Here is a 23,324-nt window from a genome sequence, read left to right on the forward strand (position 1 = left end):
TACTCTACACGTTATTAATGGGTTACAATCTGGTTAAACACACTAAAAGCTCTCACAGGTTCTGAAAGAAGTAAAGAAACTTCTGGTTTAATACAATGTTGACCAAAACTATAAAATGGGGTTCTGCTATCAATAATACTTATTAAGGATTAATAATAGAACTAGAAGTTCCAGATAACATTCTGGGTTATGGTTTGCTAATTTATTCTCATTTTGGGAGAAACAGTAAAAAAGACTTCATGTTTTATGCAAAAGGATTCCTTCTACTGTCATAAAACTTAAAGGGAAAGACAACTTGTTATGATTAAGAAGTTTGGTGATTCATTCACAAAAACCAATTCACACCTGTGGCTTTCCTTAGCTCTGCAGCAACTAAGGACCAAGCTTGACAAAATGGAACCCCAGACATCACCACTGTTTAAACCAGCATCAGTTTAAATGAATTCTTATGACTCATTCAGGAATAAAGAACCAGGCTTACAAAATTACAATATGAAAGGTTAACAAAAAATCATTTGGCTTACTCTTTTTCTTTAGGGCAGATCATCATTTTATAGTTTTCAATTGTGAAACTAGAACTGCCTTTCTATCCACATAAGCAAATGTATTACCTGTAAAGTTTCTCTGCATACATAGGCTATTTGCAATTCCGATAATGGCCCAGTAACTAGGAAAAAAGAGAGAACACATTGTAATACATTTCAATATAACAGATTAAAAACAGTCTACCTTAAAAATGACAAACTATTATAAAACTTCTGTACATATCATTGGGTGACTTCTCACACAAGCATATATTATTCTTGTAATCAGGAAACAAAAAGAAAGTAAAGTTGAGAACTTCAAAATTTACTTTAAAAATGGAAGATTTACTCTATAACAACTTCGGTCACTGAAAATGTAGGGATTCACTATGTGCAAAGCGTAATACTAGGCATCACAGGACTTTCTATAGAAAACAGTAGACATGATCTTAATTCTGAACAATTTTTCTAAAATAAAGCCAAGAAATGAGATAAACATACATAATTAATTACAGTTATATGAAGAAGTAGAGAACCATAAAGAGATCAATTGTTGAAATGTATTGAAAGGCAATATATACTTTATTAAAAGTCAAGATATTATTTCTTTAGAATAATTCTTTGCTATATTTTTCAAAAGAGGAAGGCTTGATCTAGAACCTTACCTAAGTATCCAGGTAACAACTTTTTCTTCTTCTTCTTTTTTTTTTTTTTAAGATTTTATTTATTTTTATTTTAGGGAGAGAGAGAGAAAGAGTGTGTGAGCAGGGGAAGGGTAGAAAGAGACAGAATCTCCAGCAGACTCCTTGCTGAGGACAGTGCCCAAGGCGAGGCATAATCTCAAGACCCTGAGAGATCAAGACCCTGAGAGATCATGACCAAGAGGTGGTCAACGCACCTCAACCCAATGAGCTACCCAGGTGCCCTATCTTCTTTTAATTTTTTTAAGATTTATTTATTTTAGAGAGACAGAGAGAGAGAGAGAGAGAGAGCATGAACAGGAGGGCCAAAGGGAGAGAAAATCTCAAGCATACTCTGCACTGAGTGCAGAGCCCAATGTGGGTCTCAATCTCACAACCCTGAGATCATGACCTGAGTTGAAACCAAGAGTCAGAGGCTTAACCAACTGCACCACCCAGGTGCCCCTTCTTTTTAAAATTTATTTGAAAGAGAGATCGAGCTCATGTTTTCTTGGGAGGAGGGGCAGAGGGACAGGGAGGGAGACTCTGAAGCAGACTCCTGGAGCCCCATGGGGCGGAGAGTTGGCGGAGGCAACCTTGATCCCATGACCATGAGATCATGACCTGAGCAGAAATCAAGAGTCAGATGATTAACTGACTGAGTCACCAAGGCACCCCAAGGTCATTTCTGACAACCAGGTCTCTATTATGAAATATAAAATCCTTTTGTTAAGTACCAGACACAAAAAATATGCCTTTCAGGGATGACTGGGTGGCTCAGTTGGTTAAGCATGGGACTCTTGGTTTTGGTTTAGGTCATGAACTTAGGGTCTGAGATTAAGCCCTGTGTTGGGCTCCATGGAGCTCTCTCCCTCTGCCCCCTCCTCATTCTCTCTCTCTCTCTCTCTTAAAAAAAAAGTTTTGCAATACCATGAGAATATTTGAAATCTGGGGTGGTATTTGGTGACAGTGAAACCGAATTAGGTACTTATACATAACCTTCCCTTAAAAGAAATATTTTACTGCATATTTTAATCACTGGATGTCTACATCTACACAGGAACATAAAATTTTGATATTTAGCAACTTGATGGAATAATAAAATAAGGGAAGCCATCTTATTAACAGTTTATAGTAAGTATAGATATTCTTGTTTACTATGCTATCTTGTATACAATATACAGGGATGGATACTTCTTTTTTTTTTTTTTTTAAAGATTTTATTTATTTATTTGACAGAGAGAAATCACAAGTAAATGGAGAGGCAGGCAGAGAGAGAGAGAGGGAAGCAGGCTCCCTGCTGAGCAGAGAGCCCGATGCGGGACTTGATCCCAGGACCCTGAGATCACGACCTGAGCCGAAGGCAGCGGCTTAAACCCACTGAGTCACCCAGGCGCCCGGATGGATACTTCTTGTATTCAATTTGATTGAACAAATATCAGGTTAAAAAATGGAAAGGAGAAATTTAATAAATAAGATTCATATCTTAAAACAATTGTTTTAATTAATTTAAAAAATTTATGTAAAAATGCAAGCTATAGTTTTATTTATCCATATTCTTGAGTTCTATCTGTAAAAGTGTGAATAAAAATTATAATGGTATGAAAACTTTTCATATAAATAATCATAATTCTTCACAAAATCACATAAAGGAATTTTAAATTGAATGGCATAGAGTTTTCGCCAATAACTCTTTAAAATCAACAATAGGATAAAAGAGAAGACTAATTCTAGTATGATAGGATACATAAGAAAATGACTAGTATTTAAGAAAATAAAACTTTTTTTTTTTTTAAGATTTTATTTATTTATTTGACAGACAGAGATCACAAGTAGGCAGAGAGATAGGAGGAAGCAGGCTCCCTGTGGAGCAGAGAGCCCAATGCGGTACTCGATCGCGGGACCCTGAGATTACGACCTGAGCTGAAAGCAGAGGCTTAACCCACTGAGCCACCCAGGTGCCCAAGAAAATAAAACCGTTTAAAAAAAAAACTTTTTTTTTAAAAAAATGGGATTTACTCTTGCTTTTTAAAGATTTTATTTATTTATTTGAGAGAGAGAGTGTGTGTGCAAGCACAAGCAGTAAGCAGGGGAAAGGAGTAGAAAGAGAGGGAGAAGCAGACTCTCTCCTGAGTAGGGAACGCAGCTCAGGCCTCGATCCCAGGATTCAGGGATCATGACTTGAGCTGAAGGCAGACACTTAAACGACTGAGCCACCCAGGTGCCGCTCAGTCTCATTTTAAAAACTCTTTGTAATATTTTATATATTTTTAATATTTATGCGGTGTAATATTATTTAAATTAAAAAAGGCAGTGTCCAGAGTTTAGATATCAGTCACAACTATTTTTCTGTCATGGTTATGTGACAAAATTAGATTATTATTATACTTATTAATTTATGATTAAATAATACATCATTTTTATTATAATTCAAAATTTTACTTATGAGTCTCACCTTACCCTCCCCTAGAAGTAATGACTTATCAATTTGGTACATATCCTTTCATTTTGCTATGCATTGAATCATATGTAATGTGAATATAAAAAATTATATTTTTAGGATGCCTGGGTGGCTCAGCTGGTTAAGTGGCTGCCTTCGGCTCAGATCATGATCCCAGAGTCCTGGGATTGAGCCCCACATCGGGCTTCCTGCTCAGCAGAGAGCCTGCTTCTCCTTCTCTCTCTGCCTGCTGCTCGGCCTATTTCTGCTCTCTCTCTCTCTCTCTGCGTCAAATAAATAAGTAAAATCTAAAAAAAAAAAAAAAAAAAAGTTAACATAAAAAAATTATATTTTTAAAAGTCTAAGTGTGACTGATTATGCTATACATATTTTTTCTTGATCCACTTTTTCCATTTAAAAAGAGGCCTTGGGGGGTGCCTGGGTGGCTCAGTGGGTTAAAGCCTCTGCTTTCGGCTCAGGTCACGATCCCAGGGTCCTGGGATCAAGCCCCACATCCCTGCTGAGCAGAGAGCCCGCTTCCTCCTCTCTCTCTGCCTACCTCTCTGTCTACTTGTGATCTCTGTCTGTCAAATAAATAAAATCTTAAAAAAAAAAAAAAAAAGAAGCCTTGGAGAGATATATTCGGGTCAGTATAAATGGAGCTACTTCATCTTTTTAAACACTGCATAGTATTCCATATTACAGGTGCAACATAGTTTATTTAACAATTGCTCTATCGGTTATTTTAAAGATTTTTGTTTATTTATTTGACAGAGAGACACAGCAAGAGAGGGAACACAAGCAGGGGAAGTGGGAGAGAAAGAAGAAGGCTTCCCACCAAGTAGGGAACCTGACGTGGAGCTTGATCCCAGGACAATGGGATCATGACCTGAGCCAAAGTCAGATGCTTAATGACTGAGCCACCCAGCTGCCCCTCTATCGGTTATTTTAAAAATCTGATCTTGCAAGCTACAAATATTATTTGAACTTGATTAGCACTTATTTTTACATTTACTATGGTTGTATTTATAAACTTGATGATTGAAATTTGATAAGGCTATCAATATAAAGATTTCCGCACAGAAATGTTTGAAAGTATTTCACATAATTCTTAATAAATGATGCAAAGCAAAGCTGGAATGGGAGTTTTACTATTCCATATTCAGTTAAATAAAGAAAAGAAAAACTTTTATTATAAGGATCTCTATTTAGTCTCATGAACTCTAGAAAACCAGGAAATTGTCAACAACAAAACAAATTGGAAGCTAAATTGTACAGCCAAAATGAAGATTATTTCTAAATAGTAAAATCTAATTCAACACAGAAAATGACCTAACCACCTAACAGAATGCTCAATAAAAAATACTTCAAATGTTTAAAAATTATATATTTTTAACACAAAAATATAGCAACAATTATACTGCTTTCTTAGGTAGGTTAGAAACTGTATCTAAAAAGTAAAATTTGTTGGATTGTACAAGAACTCTTAGATTTCTCAGTTCAGGTTTCAGCAAATTTAATTGGATTACCAATAAAAATAAAGTTTAGATTTCTTTTACACAATAATACTATAGGAGCAGAATGGAAGAATATAAAACAGTTTATCTACCTATCAATATCTGTGGTTAACCACAAATAATAAAAACAACAATATTAAAGTCAAAGTCAGTTTTAAAATATAAAGTCAAATTGACAGTACCATGGTAAATATCTTGAAGTGATCCACCACCACAGTATTCCATACAAATCCACAGTTTTTCTCGACTAATATGAAAGAGAAAGAAAATTATATTAGCTAGTTAATTCTTAATCACTGAATACTTTGAAGGCTTCCCCTCTTCAGTACACCAAGGTTTATTTTATTTTATTATTTTTATTTATTTATTTATTTATTTGACAGAGAGAAATCACAAGTAGACAGACAGGCAGGCAGAGAAAGAGAGAGAGAAGCAGGCTCCCTGCTGAGCAAAGAGCCCGATGCGGGACTCGATCCCAGGACCCCGAGATCATGACCTGAGCCGAAGGCAGCGGCTTAACCCACTGAGCCACCCAGGCGCCCTACACCAAGGTTTAGAACGGATTACAGGGTCTACAGGAAATTGCCCTGGCGGAGTCTTCCAGATACAGAAAAGCATAGTAACTTACCGTCTTAAATGGTTTGGAATAAAATCACTTTAATAAGCTAAAACACTTATTTGTAATCATTTGTAATATTTATTGCCAGATAAGATATAACTGCATAAATGAGGTATCACTAATACAGCTGGGGAGACAGTAAGAAAACCCGAGAAAACTTAATATAACTTTAAAAATTTTTATGTAACAGCAGTTACATGAAAAGAAGGGAGAGCGGTAGTAAAGACTTATAAAATACAAGGAGAACAGATTTTTTTTCTTTACCTGAGATAGCTCCCAAAGTAGGCAACAATGTTGCAGTGTTTACATTCTTTAACCATAAATATTTCTTGTTGAATCAAAGAAAAATCATCACCTGAAAAACAAAATGATAAAACTCAAGACACCACGTTATATTTTGAGTCATGGGAAAATGGAAGGAAAACTTTACAATAAATGTTAGAGATGAGGAATTAGATGCTCTTAATATCTCAGTGAGAATATAAACTGATACATTCTTTCTAAAACACAGAAGCCTTAAAAATAAAATCTTTTAACTCAAAATGTCATTTAATTTTTTTTTTCTTAGGAACGCCTGAGTCACTCAGTCATTAAGCCTCTGCCTTGGGCTCATGGGATCAAGCCCTGCGTTGGGCTCTCTCCTCTGCGGGGAGTCTGCTCTTCTTTCTTCCTCTCTCCCTGCTTGTGTTCCCTCTCTCACTGTCTCTCTGTCAAATAAATAAAATATTTAAAAAAATTTTTTTTTTCTGAAGGAGATTGCACAGAGATAAATGTTTTATACAATGTGACTTAATAATGAATGATTAAATAACGTATAGTCCCTCTGCCTCTCCCCACTTGCACTCTGTCTCAAATAAATAAAAACAATCTTAAAAAAAAAAAAAAGATGGGGGCCACCTGGGTGGCTCAGTCAATAAAGCACCTGGCCTTTGGCACAGATCATCTATCTCAGGGTCCTCAGAAGGAGCCCTACATCGGGCTCCCTGCTCAGAAGGGAGTCGGTTTCTCCTTCTCTTTCTGACTCTCCCCACCACTCGTGTTCTCTTTCCCAAATAAATAAATAAAATCTTTAAAATATACATAAATAACTTATAGTACAGTTATACATATAATAGTTAAAACATTTTATATGAAAATACGTTCATGACATATTGAGTAAAAAAGGGATGTTTTATATATAAGTACATATGTATACAGAAAAAATGTCTCAGAAAACATATAACGTTTATGTCTGGGTGGTAAAATTAAGAAGTAATTTTACTTCTTTTTGTTTGTATTTTCTACTTTGTTTATTATAAACCTGTCTGAAAGTTCTTTAGGAAAAGTTATATTGAAATGAAATACTTGTTAGTTATGGGAATTTCATGTTTATTATAGGAATACCACCTAAAAAGGTACTGTCACCATCAAACTTCATTTTGTATAGCAGTCTTTTTTGGGGGGGGGGTATTCAGTTTTTATTTTAATTCCAGTTAGTTAACATACGTTTACTGTCTATATTAGTTTTAGGAATACAACAGTGAATCAACAGTTCTACTCATTACTCAGTGCTCATTGTAAGTGTCCTCAATCCCCCTTCACCTATTTCACCCATCCCCTCACGCTCCCCACTCTGGTAGCCACCAGTTTATCCTCTGTAGTTTAAAGAGTATGGTTTTCTGTTTCTTCGTTCATTTGTTTTGTTTCTTAAATTCCACATATGAGTGAAATCATATGGTATCTTTCTCTGACTTATTTTGCTTAATATTATACTCTCTAGATACATTCATGTTGTTGTAAAAGGCAAGATTTCACTTGTAAAAAAATATTTCTTAACTGTCTGCCAGCAGAAGGAGCTCAATGGAGATAATCCCAAAAGATGATGATCTATGTGTACCATTATCAGTTTATGCACAAGTAGGGAGTAGTTCCTGCAAGTTAGAGTAGAAGGCTTGCCCACCTAGGTATAGAGGCTTTCTTTGTCCAGTCCTGGATACCAGAATACCATTTCTCCTTATCTTACTCCTCTACCTGACCCTTTTCCATTATGGCATTAAAACTGATTTATCCACGCAGCCCCCGCGGTAGCAGCCGCTGAGCCCGCCGCCGCCGCCGCCGCCGCTAAGCAGAAGATGGCTGTGCCTCCCACGTATGCTGATCTTGGCAAATCTGCCAGGGATGTCTTCACCAAGGGTTATGGATTTGGCTTAATAAAACTTGACTTGAAAACAAAATCTGAGAATGGACTGGAATTTACAAGCTCAGGTTCAGCCAACACTCAGACCACCAAAGTGACGGGCAGTCTGGAAACCAAGTATAGGTGGACCGAATATGATCTGACGTTTACAGAGAAATGGAACACTGACAACATGCTAGGCACAGAGATCACTGTGGAAGATCAGCTTGCACGTGGACTGAAGCTGACCTTTGATTCATCCTTCTCACCAAACACAGGGGAAAAAAATGCAAAAATCAAGACAGGGTATAAGCGGGAGCACATCAACTTGGGCTGCGATGTGGATTTCGACATTGCCGGTCCTTCAGTCCGGGTTGCCGTGGTGCTGGGCTATGAAGGCTGCCTGGCTGGCTACCAGATGAATTTTGAGACTGCGAAGTCTCGAGTGACCCAGAGCAACTTCGCGGTTGGCTACAAGACTGACGAGTTCCAGCTCCACACTAATGTAAATGATGGGACAGAGTTTGGTGGCTCCATTTATCAGAAGGTGAACAAGAAGTTAGAGACCGCTGTCAATCTGACCTGGACTGCAGGAAATAGTAACACTCGCTTTGGAATAGCAGCCAAATATCAGATCAACCCTGATGCCTGCTTCTCCAGCCTGATAGGTTTAGGATACACTCAGACCCTAAAGCCAGGTATCAAACTGACGCTATCAGCTCTGCTGGATGGCAAGAATGTCAATGCTGGCGGCCACAAGCTTGGTCTAGGACTGGAATTTCAGGCATAAATGAATACTGTACAATCGTTTAATTTTAAACTATTTTGAGCATAGCTACCTTCAGAATTTAGTGTACCTTTTAATGTTGTATGTCTGGGATGCAAGTATTGCTAAATATCATGTTAGACGTCCAGGTTAAAGATGATTCAGCTTTAAGGTGTTACCCTTTCAGAGGTACAGAAGAAACCCAGTTCCAAGAAAAGTCCTTTGAGCTGTAGACTTGGAGGAGCTTGGGGCCCCCTCTAGAGAGTTCAGGTTTCTTTTTTATCTAGAAATGGCTGCAAATGGAAGCTGATAATTTGTAGGCACTTTGTTCATTGGTATTGAGTACATGAATGAAATTATGACTTCTTGAGAATTGAACTGGGTTTCCTGTCTGAAGGAAGGAGAGACTCATGGGTGGTAATGTACACACTCATCTGAAAGAGACTTTTTTAGACAGATTTTCCTGACCTGTTTCCACTCCAGTCCATCACCTCTTTTACACCAAAAGTAGTCTGCAGGGTATGGTAGCTGTTTCTTTTGTGCCATTTTGGGGGTGGAAAAGTTGGATGTGATGAAGCCAATAATTCAGGACTTAATTCCCTCTCATGTTGTGGTTTTCTGCCCTTGCACCAGAGTATGAAATAGCTTCTAAGAGTCTCAGCTCTGAGCTGGGAAGAGTCTCTGTGACTGTAATCTCATTGTGACAACACTCGGAATCGAAATTGGACTTGTTATATTCTCGCCACTCAGTTTATTTTTTAATAATTAACATCACTTAAAGTAAAACTTGAATAAAATATTGAAACCTCAAAAAAAAAAAACTGATTTATCCAGTTAATCTCCAACATGGGGGCTAGATTCTAGCCTATCCTTCACTTTACCAGGAAGCCCTGAATTACAAAGGAAAAGAAGAGTAAAGAATTACCTAACTTTGTTAATTTATGCTATTCTTTGGATTTTAGCCTACTCTCACTTTTAAATGTACACAGAAGTCCTATCAGAGCTGTGCTGAAAAATGCTCCAGTTAAGTCTGGGATTTAGTCTGTTCCAAATTAGACTTTCTCACAGGAGTAACTTGACAAATAATGTTAACTTCAAATGGTATGTAAATGCTTAAACTGACCTTTAAAAGCCAATAATATGGCTGAATTAATACTAATAACAAACCACTACTTTCTGGGTAAATTTAGGTGGAGACCCACCCCACAACTGTGGTTCTAGCAGAAGCTACATGAGGTTTCTGCCAGAAAAGGTGGGGTCCTGGTGAGACTGAGCAACAGTTTTCTACAGTGGTAGCTGGAAGCTAGAGTTCACAAGAACAGCTCTTAAATAACTCAGATGTCTGGGGACTGCACCTTCTTCGATATCCTTTACTTTGTGAATAAATTCCAGTTTTGAATATATTCTTTATATATCTGTTTCACCATTGTCTTAAGCTTTAATCCAAAGTGGATAGACTCATCTTTGAATTGAAACTGCACCATGAAACAGACTTATATAAAGATAATATTTTTGTTCTATCCTGAAAGGCAGAGAAGCTAAATACAGTTATTCATTACAGATGTAACTATTCTTTGATGGGTTTCATCAGCTTCTTCAAAATGATCTAAATTTGGGTTCGCTTTATTCTTCTGGTTGGGAGATGACAGACTACTGTTTTCTTTTGAGAAAAAGCTTAAAATCCACTAGGTTCAGAAGCCTCAGGCTTACAGGTTCCAGCTCTGTTGTTCACGTATCAATGGATTTTGAGTTTATTTCCTCAAAAAAGAGAATTTTCATTCTTCATGCTTACACAATATAAGGATGAGACTAGCTGAGAAATACAGAACCCCGTATTTGCAGTTTTGACTAAGTACCTGTTATTTCCAACCAGATGTCTTGTAGCGCCAATATCTTTCCTTAAGAACCAATTTTCTCTTTGAACTTTCTATTTGTGTTAATGACACTTTCGTTAGGCTCACTTTATGCTTTCTGAATCAGAATCTTCAGGGGATTCCTAAGATCAGGCAAGTTTCAGAAACACTGTTTTAAATAATTCTGTTTGGATAAGTATTTTCCGAGTTATAAGTACCTGGTTTATAAACAGTTTGTAACAACAGCTATTTATATTGACATAACCATTCCACTTCAGGATTATGCATCTCCATTCTTTGTTTTGGAGAACAAACCTGTCAAAACAGATTTAACTCTTGGCTATTGATATACTTAATGGTTTGATTTAAAAAATATATATATATATTTTATATATATTATATATATTGATATCTTTATCTATATAGATATCGAAATATATCTCTTTTACATTCCCTTCCTTCACCCCTTTGGATGGCAGGAAGGAAAGAGGGCAAGGAACATGCATATATATAATTTGTCTCATCCTGACCGTTAATTCCATATCAGGCAATCTTTTTCATAAATACATCTATTTTCCTTAATCTTCTTACTCATTTCTCTCTGTCATCTGTCATCTAATTGCTGGTCATTTACATTTACTACAGAAGAATCTTATTCTCTATTGTCTTTGCTTTATGCATGGAACAAAAAACAACACTAAACACAGTAAATTTAGAAACCACTACTGTAACATCTACTCAAGAAAAGGAAAGCCAAAGTCCTCAAGTTAAATTAGACCAACAAGCATACAGAGAATGTACCTCCTACTACTAAAGCCTTTGCAAGCCCCTGGATATTCTCTTCAAAATGTCCTTAAGATCTAGTTGTCTAGTATCTTGTGGAGAGTTTTTGCATCTGTTTATGAGAGACACTGGTCTGCCTTTGGTTTTGGTATGAAAGTAATACTAGCACTATGAAGTGAGGCAGGCAGGTCACATTTACTGGGTGCTGATCCTGTCAGGCACTGGGGATGTATTAGTAGAAAAAAACAAACAAAAACAGACAAAGCACTTGCTCTCTGGGTGGGCAACAGAAAGTAAAACAAATGAACATACATGTGAAGTGCTATAAGTGCTAAGAAGAAAAGTTAATTAACCAGGGTTTGGGAACAGAGAATGATGGAGCTAAGCGCTATTTTACATAGACTGAAGGGTCAATAAAGTCTTCCTGATAAGGTGATGTCTGAGCAAACAGATGAATGTAGTGAGGGAGTAGGTCAAATGGATCCCCAAGGGAATAGCATTCTAGGCACAAGGAACAGCAAATATAAAAGCTTTACAGCAAGAGTGTGTCTGGCACATTAGAAAACAGAGAGAAGCCCAGTGTTTGTAAAGTGAACCAGAACAGTGGTTAAAAGACTGGATGAGCCAGGAATTAGAAGCCCAGATCAGAAATAGCCTTTTCTTGGTGACTGGGTGGCTAGTCAGTTGAGCATGTGATAATTTCAGCTGAGGTCTTAATCTCAGAGTCATGAGTTCAAGCCCCGCATAGGGTTCCACACTGGGCATGAAGCCTACTTAAAATTAAAAGGCAGGAGGGAAACGCCTGGGTGGCACATCCCATGTTCAGGAATAAGATGATTTACTATTGTTAAGATGTCAATAAAATACCCAAAATTATGTACCAAAATCCCAATAGCATCTTCTGGAGAAATAGAAAAAAATCATCCCAAAACTCATTTGGAACCTCAAAGAACCCCAAATAATTTTGGGAAAAAACAAAACAAAACAAAAAACAGATTTGGAAGATTCATACTCCCAGATTTCAAAACACATCACAAAGCCATAGTAATCAAAACAGCATGCTATTTCTATAAAAACACATATATCAATAGTATAGAGAGCCCAAAAATAAACCCACAAAATTATGATCAAATTATCTTTGACCAGGGTGTCAAGACAGCTCAACAAGGAAAAGACAGTCATTTCAACAATAAATCTTAGGAAAACTGAATATTTTCATATAAAAGAATGGAGATGTACCCTTATCTTACACTATATATGTACAAAAATTAACTCAAAATGAATTAAAGATCTAAATTTAAGACTCAAAATTATAAAACTCTTAGATAAAAACTTCCTAACTTTGGATTTGGCAATGATTTCTTAGATATGGCACCAAACGTACAAGCCAATGAAGGCAAAAATAGATAACTGGGACTATGTCAAACAAATTTTTTTTTCAATCAAGGGACATAAATAGGGGCACCTGGGTGGCTCAGTGGGTTAAACGTATGCCTTCAGCTCAGGTCATAATCTCAGGGTCCTGGGATCGAGCCCCGCATCTGGCTCTCTGCTCAGCAGGGACCCTGCTTCCCCCTCTCTCTCTGCCTGCCTCTCTGCCTACTTGTGATTTCTCTCTGCCAAATAAATAAATAAAATCTTAAAAAAAAAAAAAAGACATAATCAACAGAGTGAAATGACAACATGTGGAATGGGAGAAAATATGTGCAAACTATGTATCTGTTAAGTGGTCAATATCCAAAATATATAAAGAATTCCTCAACCCAACAACAAAAGATAAAAAACCAATTAAAACATAGCCAAGACTTGAGTAGGTATATCTCCAAATAGGATATGCAAATGGCAAGAAGCATATAAAAAGATGCTCCACATCACTAACCATCCAAGAAATGCAAAACAAAACCGCAAGCTATCACCTTACACCCATTAGGAAAGCTGTTATAAAGAAAACCAGAATAACAAGTGCTAATGGAGACATGGAGAAGTTGAAACCCTTCTGCACTGTAGAATGGTACAATCATTATGGAAAACAGTAAGGCAGTTCCTCAAAAAATTAAAAATTTACTACCATATGAACTACTAATCCTTTATCTAGGTATATATCCAAAACATGGATAAACCTTGAGGATATTATGCTGAGTGAAATAAACCACTCACAAAAGGACAAATTATAGGAGGTAACTTAAGCAATCAAGTATATACATATATATAAAAAGTAGATGGTGGTTACCAAGGGCTGAGGGAAAGGGAGCAAGGGAATTGCTGTTTAATAGATATGGACTTTCAGTTCTCCAAGATGAAAAAGTTCCAGAGATCTGTTTCACAACAATGTAAATATGTTTAACATCACTAAACTATAAGCTTAAAAATGGTTAAGACAGTAAAGCTTAATAACAGGTAACTAACTTTTACCATAATAAAAATAATTTAAAGTTCTGTGAATATAGCCTTAATTTATTTAACCATTTCACTATGGGTGGATATTCAAGTTTTACAAATTACTGTTTTCAAACATATGTTTTGAAAATAAGAATCCAGTAACCTAAAAATTGTGGTATCATTTACAGTAAAATTACAATGCAAAAAGTAGCACTTTTAATTAATATTTGTAACAACTTAGTGACAGGAAGAGCTTTCTTTTTTTAAAAAAAATAAAAGGAAGAGCACTTTTTTTTGGTACTAGTACTTTTGGTACTGAATATATTTCTGAAGTGAAATGAAATCAACATTAAAGAGAGATAACAAAGGGAAAAACTCATTTTACTATACAGATAATACATTAACAGTATCATTTCCAGAAAACCAATTAACTCAATGCTAAAATTCTGTCAGATAATTTTCAAATGTCTTGTTGATTTGATTGTTTTTGTTGCTAATAAGGAAATATGAGTTTTTTCCACTGAGCAAAATGAACACAGAATGTAAATAGAACAGTCATTTCTAACAAAACATTTTCTTTGGGATGCCTCGCTTAGATTCTGAAAATTTATCTACAGAGAAAATCCTATCAGTTTTAAGCTCACTAATTTAGAATCAGACATTGAAGTTCACCTTTTAAATTACACAGAAACAAAAATATCTTCATTTCAGTGTTATCTTGTGTTCAAGAAGCAAACTGGGATCTAACTGAAATTGAGTACCTTAGAAAAACAAAGTGATTTTTACCTATAAAATGTCAGAAAAAGTCTATTTAGGCTTTATTAGCTTTCTGTACCTATTATTTAAAGCCTATTAAAAAAAAAAAAAAAAAAAAAAAAAACACTGGTGGGCACTTGTGTGACCCTAACTTAACTTTTCCAATTCAGCTGTGAACCTTCCAAATAATGAAGGCAGGATACTTATTTTTACCTAAGTAATATTAACTTTATACTTTATTTCACAGATTATTTTGAAAAATCAAAATTCTCAGATTTTAAAATAGAAGTTAAATACTAAAAAAGCAAGAACAAGCACTTACCCAGAATACCTGACATGTGACCTATTTGGCCAAAGCTCCTACTTTGGGATTTCTTTCAAGAACATTAACAAGGCAAATTAATGGTTGCTTAAATCTTTATATACATTTTGGCTTTTTAAAAATTTACTTTCTCTGTTTATACTTCCAGCAAATAAGATGAAGTATTATAAAACAAAACTGAGGGGTGGCTCAGTCAGTTAAGCACCTGCCTTTGGCTCTTGTCAATGATCTCTAGGTCCTGGGACTAAGACCCACATATCTGACCTGCTTCCTGACGCTCAGCAGGGAGTCTGCTTCTCCCTCTCCCTGTACCCTCCCTTATAATTCTCTCTCTCAAATAAATAAAATAAAATAAAATGGAAGTAACTGAGAAAAGCTTTAAACATCCAAAGATACAGATTCCTATTCATTTTGAAAACTGTCTAAATCAATGAAGTACATTTAACTTGTTATTTTACTTAAAAATGCTGAATTATTTCATGAACATTTCTAATTCAGCATTTTAAAAAACAAGGACACAAGGTATACCACATTAATCACCATGGGTAATGATTTTATTAAATCCCATCCTTATAAGCAAAGCTCATGGTTTTGGTTTTTTTTTTTTTTTTTAAGATTTTATTTATTTATTTGACAGAGATCACAAGTAGGCAGAGTCAGGCAGAGAGAGAGGAGGAAGCAGGCTCCCCGCTGAGCTGAGAGCCCGATGTGGGACTTGATCCCAGGATCCTGGGATCATGACCTGAGCCGAAGGCAGAGGCTTTAACCCTCTGAGCCACCCAGGTGCCCCCATGGTTTTGTTTTTAATTGAGGTGTAACTGACATACAACATTGTATTAGTTTCAGATGTAGGACATAATGATTTGATATTTGTCTATATTGTAAAATGATCACCACAATACATCTAGTTACAGTTTGTCAGTAATTACAAAATTTTTTTTCTTGTGATGAGAATTTTTAAGATTTATTCTCTCAGCAACTTTCACATATGCAATAAAGTATTGCTAACAAGAGTCACCATGTTGTACATTACATCCCCATGATTTATTTTATACCTGGAATTTTGTATCTTTTGTATCTTTTGACTCCCTTTACCCATTTCACCTACCCCCACCCAACACCTTCTGGCAACCACCAATTTGTTCTCTGTATCTATGAACTTGGTTTTTATTTTTATTTAGAGTCCACATGTAAGTGAAATCATATGGCATTTGTCTTTCTCTGACTTATTTCACTTAGCATAATGTCCTCTAAATCCATCCATGTCACAAACGGCAGGGCTGCATTCTTTTTTTACATATACACACATCTCTATCCACTCATCCATGGACAGACACTTCATATATATGTATCTTGGCTATTGTAAAAATTTTCCCCACGTCCCCACTTACTTCTTCTCTTTTTGATAAGAGCCATACTTTTTTTTTTTTTTTTTAAAATAAGAGCCATTCTTATGGTTCATTGTAGTTTTGATCTGCATTTCCCTGATGATGAGTGATGCTGAGCATCTTTTCATGTGTCTACTGGCCATCAGGATGTCTTCTTTGGAAAAATGTCTACTCGGAACCTATGCCCATTTTTAAATCAGATTGTTTGGGTTTCTTTTCGCTAGTGTGAGTTCTTTACAGTTTTAAACAAACTAGCATGTGCATAACTTGAAAATACTATCCTTAGTTTTGCCAGGAAAGAGGGGTTATAATGGGAGAAGAAAATGGGTAAGGAAAGTAGGATTCTGAGGATCAGCTTTCCCAAGAATCTTGCTTCTGTTCTGGCTGTTGGCTGCCACTAGCTACAGACTTGTTGAGCAAAATGAGCATCTGTAAAATGAGTTAGAGGGAAGGCTGCAATTCAGGCACAGACAGGAAAAGATGGTGACATGCATCATCATACTATCTGCCTGCTTTTCTAGGGCAGTCCTTATGTCTGAACAAAGAGATAGAAAATGAAACTAAAATATCAAAATGGTATCATCAGTATTGTTTATTTTTAATACTAATCACTAGGAAGCCCAACTTTATTTGAATGTCACCATTTGTAAGATGGTATGCATATTTAATAAGTATCTAGTATAAAAACAAGATATGGAAAGGACTTAATCATTCTTAAAAATAATTATTTGCCTGTGTATATGAAGGGCAGCAAAAATACAGAGACACAGGAAAGAATGCTGACATTTTCTTTTTCTTTTATTTTTGTGGCTAATTAAAAAAAATTCTCTGCACTAATTTATTTTTATTTTTAACTCTAAGTTTCATTTAGAATTTTTATGAGTATTAGAGTTGCAAAAGCAATCTGTTTTAGCAAAATTTTAAATATATTATTACATAAATATAATATTTTATAAATACAATAATCTTTAAGATTAAATTGTGAGGTAAGTCTATAATAAAATTCAGGACTGTACAATTAGTATAAACTTCAATAATCTATTTTTACCTGGGGAAAAGGATTATTGAGTTTACAGCTGGGAAAACATTTACTTAAAAAAGTCTTGTTTATGTTTTACCAGACACAAGGCTTTTTCTAAGTCATATTGGCAAATAATTATCTTTTCATGTCTAAATATAATTCTAAACCAGCTCATCTGTTAAATCGATACAAGGAAGCACTTTGTATTATACTGGCTTTAGCATGATTTTTTTTAAAAGCTGCTGAGTACAGTTAAGAATTCATTTCTGAAATACAGCTGTCTCCAGAATTATTTGAAGTTGAACTGAATTTTGGGAAAATTCATTAGCATACCATATTTTTTTTTACCTAATCATTCCCTTAAGCCTGTTCCAAAAATGTGAAAAACACCACCTACTTTGGCTTTACTGAAAATGCTTAAAAAAAAAAAAAAGATATAAAAATCTATGGTCAACAGAAAAACATTTTTTTTTTAAAGAGGCAAAATACAAAAGGAAAAATCCATGAATAAGATGTAATGAAACAACCCAAAGGAATTAAATCACTGTCACAGCCAGATCAATTCCTCAAATTCTAAAGGAGAGATAATAAAAATAAATCAAAGTATTTACTAAAATGAAAAGTATACTGAGGGTTTTGGAGGGGAGGGGAGTGGGGGGTTTCATGAGTCTGGTGGTGGGTATTATGGACGGCATGTATTGCATGGAGCACTGTGTGTGGTGCTTAAACAGTGAATACTGGAACACGAAAAAGAAATAAAATAAAATGGAAAAAAGTATATATATTTAAAGTATAAGAAAAACTTATAGTTGCTACTTAATATATTAACAATGAATTGAAATCTGAAGATATAATAAATATTAAGGTATTATTTTCTCAATATCACAGCTTATAGTAGGTAAGTAGTATTAGTGCCACAATCAGGCAGAAGCAGCAAAACCTGCAGAGGAAAAATGCCAAGACGGCCTTACAGTCTTCCCTAATACTATACAAGGAGAAAATGTCTATAGATTTTTGAGGGTGGAAGAATGTGTGATACAAATAGTTTTAGATTTAGTCAAATGGTCATTCTTATTCAATGGCAAAAGAAAGACATTTATAATATTCATTTGTACAAAGACTATTTATTGAGTGTCTACTGTGCCGTATTATACTGTTTCAGATGCTGACAAACCATAAGTGACTCTTAATCTCACAAAACAAACTGAGGGTTGCTGGGGGGAGGGGGGTTGGGAGAAGGGGGTGGGATTATGGACATTGGGGAGGGTATGTGCTTTGGTGAGTGCTGTGAAGTGTGTAAACCTGGTGATTCACAGACCTGTACCCCTGGGGATAAAAATATATGTTTATAAAAAATAAAAAAAAATTTAAAATATACTGTTTCAGATGCTGAAATATAACAGTCAAGAGAAACCATTACAAATTTATATTATACAAATACATATACATACATAAACATATACATTTTATTTCAGAGAACTAAAATAACAAGCGCTTAAATAGCTACTTTAAATTAGGTAGTCAGAAATCAGTCTCTCTGAGGACATAACTTTTAAGCTGAGATGTGAATGACCAGAAGAAGCCTTTTGTTCAAAAGATAATGCAAAATAGTACTTCAGGTAGAATGAAGGGTTAGTTTAATCTTGGACTGTTGAAATAAAAAGAAAATGAAAGCAGAGGAGAGAAGGGAAAAAGTTATATGATGAGTTTAGAGATGCAGACAAAGCAAATCATGTAGGGTTTTATAAGCAATGTTAAAAGTGTGAGTATTATTCTAAGTGACTTGAAAGCTTCAGGGAGGCTTGAAGCAGGAGAGCACTATGATCTGATTTGCGTTTTATAAAGATCAGTCTGGTGGCTTTGTGACAACTAGATGGTAGCAGATGGGAGGTGTGGGAGAGGAAATAGGGAGACTAGGAGGGTAGAAAAGGCAATAAAGAGAAGTAGACAGATGCAGGACACATTTAGAGGTAGAGCTGAAGAAACCTGTTAACAGACTGACTCGGAATACAAATAAAAGAAAGACATCCCAAGGACAACACCTAGATATTTGCTTAGCTGACTGCTTCTCAAAATGGGGAAGACTGAGGAAAGGGCAAGTTTGGGATGAATAATCAATTTGTGGATTCAAATAATACTATTGCTAATACATAGAGCAAAATGTATGTGATGATATAATTCATTCTATTAATAGCTGATACAAAATAAGCTGGTCAGAATGGCAGGCCCATGGCATGAAAAGACCAACAGTGAGCACTGAATCCACTTAAATATAAAACAAAGTTCAAATAATTGGTATAATTCTTAAAAGATATGCAGACTAACACACACTCAATGCCCCAGTATAATAAAAGAATTCTCAGGCAAAAACCTCCAAATAAACTAACCAATGTCTGAAAACAGGAAGATGAAGAGGCAGGAGGGTATAAACGTGAAATTCAATATCTTTAACCCTAGAAGTCAATGACTTTTATTGCTTAAATCAATAAACCAAAAACACATATTTAAGCATATTAATCAAAGTCTTGTAAACCATCCTCTGTTAAAACGAGACTGTGTACCTTTCCAATTATCAGCAGTAGGAATAAAAGAAACATTTAGACATAATTTTTTAAAGCTTCAAAAAACATTAAAAAAAAAAAAAAAACCAGGACAAAGGATCAAACATCTCACTAAATAATACAGTAATAGACTCATGTATCAAAAGGAGAAAGATTCAGATTGGGTCATAAAATAAAACTCAAATATGATTAAGAGAAACACCTAAAAACCAATGACCCAGAAGGGATTAAAGTAAAATGACAGGCCCAAGTATAGAAGCTCTATCTACCTATTAATATGCCACACAAATAGAATAAAAAAGGGGACTTGGCAAGATCAATGTTTGACAAAATTAAACTAAGGGCAAAAGGGCATGAAAAGCTATCTAATGAAATGCTATCTATGAAAAGCCAACTTTCTGAGAGAAAATAAGTCTAATATATCAATGACTTACATAAAGATCAACAGTTACCAACTAGAAAGAGTAAGGAGGGAAATGCCATTCATAACAACAAGAAATATCATAAACAAATTATTTGGCAAGTTATAATACTTGGCTGAAGACCTGAATTTCTACTCTCAAAATGCTCTATCTTTTAAATGAACAAATCACCAAATATTCACCTACCTGGTCAAAAATTACAACTCCTTTTTCATTTTTTTGCAGAATTAGAAAAACTTAACCTAAAATTTATATGAAATCTCAAGGGACCTCAGATAGCCAAAACAATGTTGAAAAAGATCAAAATTGGATGATTCACACATTCTGATTTCAAAACTTCTTACAAAGCTATGGTATTCAAAGTAGTGTGATACTAATATAAAGACAGACACATGGACCAACAGAATAGAAAAGAAAATCCAGAAGTAAGCCCTTGCATATATGGTCAAAGGTTTTTTCTGACCTTCAACCAAAAAGATTTCTGACACGCTGCTAAGACTATTCAATGGGGAAAGGACCATCTTTTCAATAAATGGTGCTGGGAAAATGGATATCCACAAGCAAAAAAAAAAAAAAAAAAAAGCCAGACCCTCACCCAACACCATATACAAAAATTAACTCAAGACTTTGTAAGACCTAAAACTACAAACTCTTATAATACAGCAAAGCTTATTGGCTAGATTTGGCAATGATTTCTTTTTTTTTTTTCTTAAGACTTTATTTATTCATTTGTAGAGAGGGAGAGAGCACAGTGGAGGAAGAGGCAAAGGGAGAGGGAGAAGCAGATTCCCTGATGAGCTGAAAGCCCAACGTGGGGCTTGATCCCAGGACCTGGAGATCATGACCCGAGCCAAAGGCAGATGCTTAACCATCTGAGCCACCCAGGCATCCTGGCAATGATTTCTTGAGGATGATGCCAAAGGCACAAGCAACAAAAGAAAAAGTAGGCAAACTGGACATCATGAAAATTTAAAAATTTTATGAACCAAAAGACTATATCAACACAGTAAAAAGCCCATGGAATGGGAAAAAATATCTGTAAATCATATATCTGATATGGGATTACTATCCAGATTATAACAAAGAACTCCAAAAAACTTAATAACAAAGAAATAACCCAAACCAAACCAAAGAAACAATTGTTTGCAACCTAATTAAAAAATGGGCAAAGGACATTTCTCCAAAAATGATATAAAAATAAGCACATGAAAAGATGCTCAGCATCTCTAGTCACTAGAGAAATGCAAACAAAAGCTCCAGTGAGAGAGTCCCTCATAGCCATTACGATGGCTGCTGTAACAAACAAAACAAAACAGAAAGAACGTGTTGATGAGGGTGTGGAGAAACTGGAATACTTGAACACTACTGGTAGAAATGCAACACTGTACAGCCACTGCAGAAAACAGTATAGTGGTCCCTAAAAAATTAAAAATAGAATTACGATATGATCTAGCAACTCCACTTCTGGTTATATAAAAAGAATAAAAGCAAGTCTGAAAGAAATATTTGTATGCTCATCCTCATATAGTAGTATTATTCACAAGAGCTAAAACGTGGAAGCAACCCAAGTGTCCACCAACAAATGAATGGTAAGTAAAATGTGATCTATTCATTCAACAGAATGTTATTTGGTCTTGAAAAGGAAGAATATTCAGATATACATGACAACTGGATGAGCCTTGAAGACATTATGCTAAGTGACATAAACCAGCCAGTCACAAAAAGACTACTTACATCAAGTACCCAGAGTAGTAAAAATCAGACACAAAAAGTAAAATGGTGGTTGCCAGGGGCTAGGAGGAAGACTGGAATGGGAAGTTACCATATAATGGGCATAGAGTTTATTTATAAGATGTAGAGTCCTGAAGATGGTGGCCAACATCATCAGTGTATTTTATACCACTCAACTGTACACTTAAAAATGGTTTTGATGCTAAATTTTCTGTTATATGTACTTATCACATAAAGTACTTGAAAAGTACATAAAAGTACTTTATCACATATCACTTTAAAAAGACTGAAGAGAAAAAGCTACTACTACTTCTTTTAGAAGACTCAGGTTATCAAAATAACAAAATTGTTTCAGGTTTTACACAGTTGTTTTGTTTTCAAAGCAAATTTCTCAGTATTTTTGTTTTGTTTTGGTTTTAAGTAATCTCTACACCCAACATGGGGCTCAAACTCACAACCCCAAGATCAAGAGCTGCATGCTCTACTGACTGAGCCACCCGGGTATCCCTGGCTGTTTTAAAACAAACAGCTTTCTGTTACACTTAACTGTGTTTAAAAAAAAAAAAAAAAGGAAAAAAAAGGCACTAGGCTAAGACCAGAATTATTAAATCGAAGTCAAGCAGCCAGGTTACATCTGACATATAAAATACTATTATCCCAAATATTACCAAATATCTTGCCTGATCAATGAATACTTTCCTTTGTTTTTTTAAAAAAAAAAAAAGATTATTATTTATTTATTTTAAAGAGAGACACAGCAAGAGAGGGAACACAGCAGGAGGAGTGGGAGAGACGTAAGCTTCCCACCAAGCAGGGAGCCCAATGCGGGGGGCTCAATCCCAGGACCCCAAGGATCATGACCTGAGCCGAAAGCAGACGCTCAACGACTGAGCCACCCAGGTGTCCCAATGAATACTTTCCTAATTGAATTCTCGTAAAAGCTAAAACCGAAGTTCAAATACTTCACTACAACCTTAAAAGAAAATGAGCACTGTCATTATCCCTTTCAATTTTTTTTTTTTAAGATTTTATTTATTTGACAGAGAGAGAGAGACAGAGAGCACAAGCAGGCAGAGGGAGAGGGAGAAGCAGGCTTCCCGCTAAGCAGGGAGCCTGATGCAGGGCTCAATCCCAGGACCTGGGACCATGACCCCAGCCAAAGGCAGCCATCCATCCTACTGAGCCACCCAGGCGCCCCTCATTATCCTTTCCAATTTTTGAATGTGCACATTTCAAACTTTATTTAGCAACAAACCTATTACACAAAACTCATCTTAAACTAAAAACCTCCGGTGGAATTTAATTATAACCATATTGGATATCCTACTGCCCTGACAACAAAGATTTCCTTTTGGAAGACGGAAAATAAGGAAAAAAATACGGAAAATGCTTGTTAAGCCCTATATT

At 35.5% G+C, this 23,324-nt stretch overlaps 2 protein-coding genes across 5 annotated transcripts in view; one reads left to right on the forward strand and one right to left on the reverse strand.

Moving 5' to 3' along the window:
• The window catches only part of MAP4K5 (mitogen-activated protein kinase kinase kinase kinase 5), a 115,269-nt gene that overhangs the window by 59,910 nt on the left and 32,035 nt on the right, over nucleotides 1-23,324 (reverse strand). For all 4 annotated transcript variants that reach the window (XM_059182051.1, XM_059182049.1, XM_059182050.1 and 1 more), the window contains exons 4-6: nucleotides 6,045-6,135; nucleotides 5,344-5,408; nucleotides 612-667 (exon numbers count right to left, since the gene is read on the reverse strand). In XM_059182051.1, coding sequence (XP_059038034.1) covers nucleotides 612-667; nucleotides 5,344-5,408; nucleotides 6,045-6,135 — 212 coding nt within the window. The remainder of the gene's footprint in view (nucleotides 1-611; nucleotides 668-5,343; nucleotides 5,409-6,044; nucleotides 6,136-23,324) is intronic.
• LOC131836545 (voltage-dependent anion-selective channel protein 1-like) lies at nucleotides 7,838-9,347 on the forward strand. The gene has a single exon (XM_059182055.1). The coding sequence runs from the start codon at nucleotides 7,892-7,894 to the stop codon at nucleotides 8,723-8,725; it is 834 nt and encodes a 277-aa protein (XP_059038038.1). The 5' UTR covers nucleotides 7,838-7,891; the 3' UTR covers nucleotides 8,726-9,347.

The sequence above is a fragment of the Mustela lutreola genome, chromosome 7 (genome assembly GCF_030435805.1).
Source record: "Mustela lutreola isolate mMusLut2 chromosome 7, mMusLut2.pri, whole genome shotgun sequence".
In the NCBI taxonomy this organism is placed as follows: domain Eukaryota; kingdom Metazoa; phylum Chordata; class Mammalia; order Carnivora; family Mustelidae; genus Mustela; species Mustela lutreola.

What these genes read in the sequence shown, in the direction of transcription:
- LOC131836545 (XM_059182055.1), top strand. Translation starts at nt 7,892, where the DNA reads ATGGCTGTGCCTCCCACGTATGCTGATCTTGGCAAATCTGCCAGGGAT.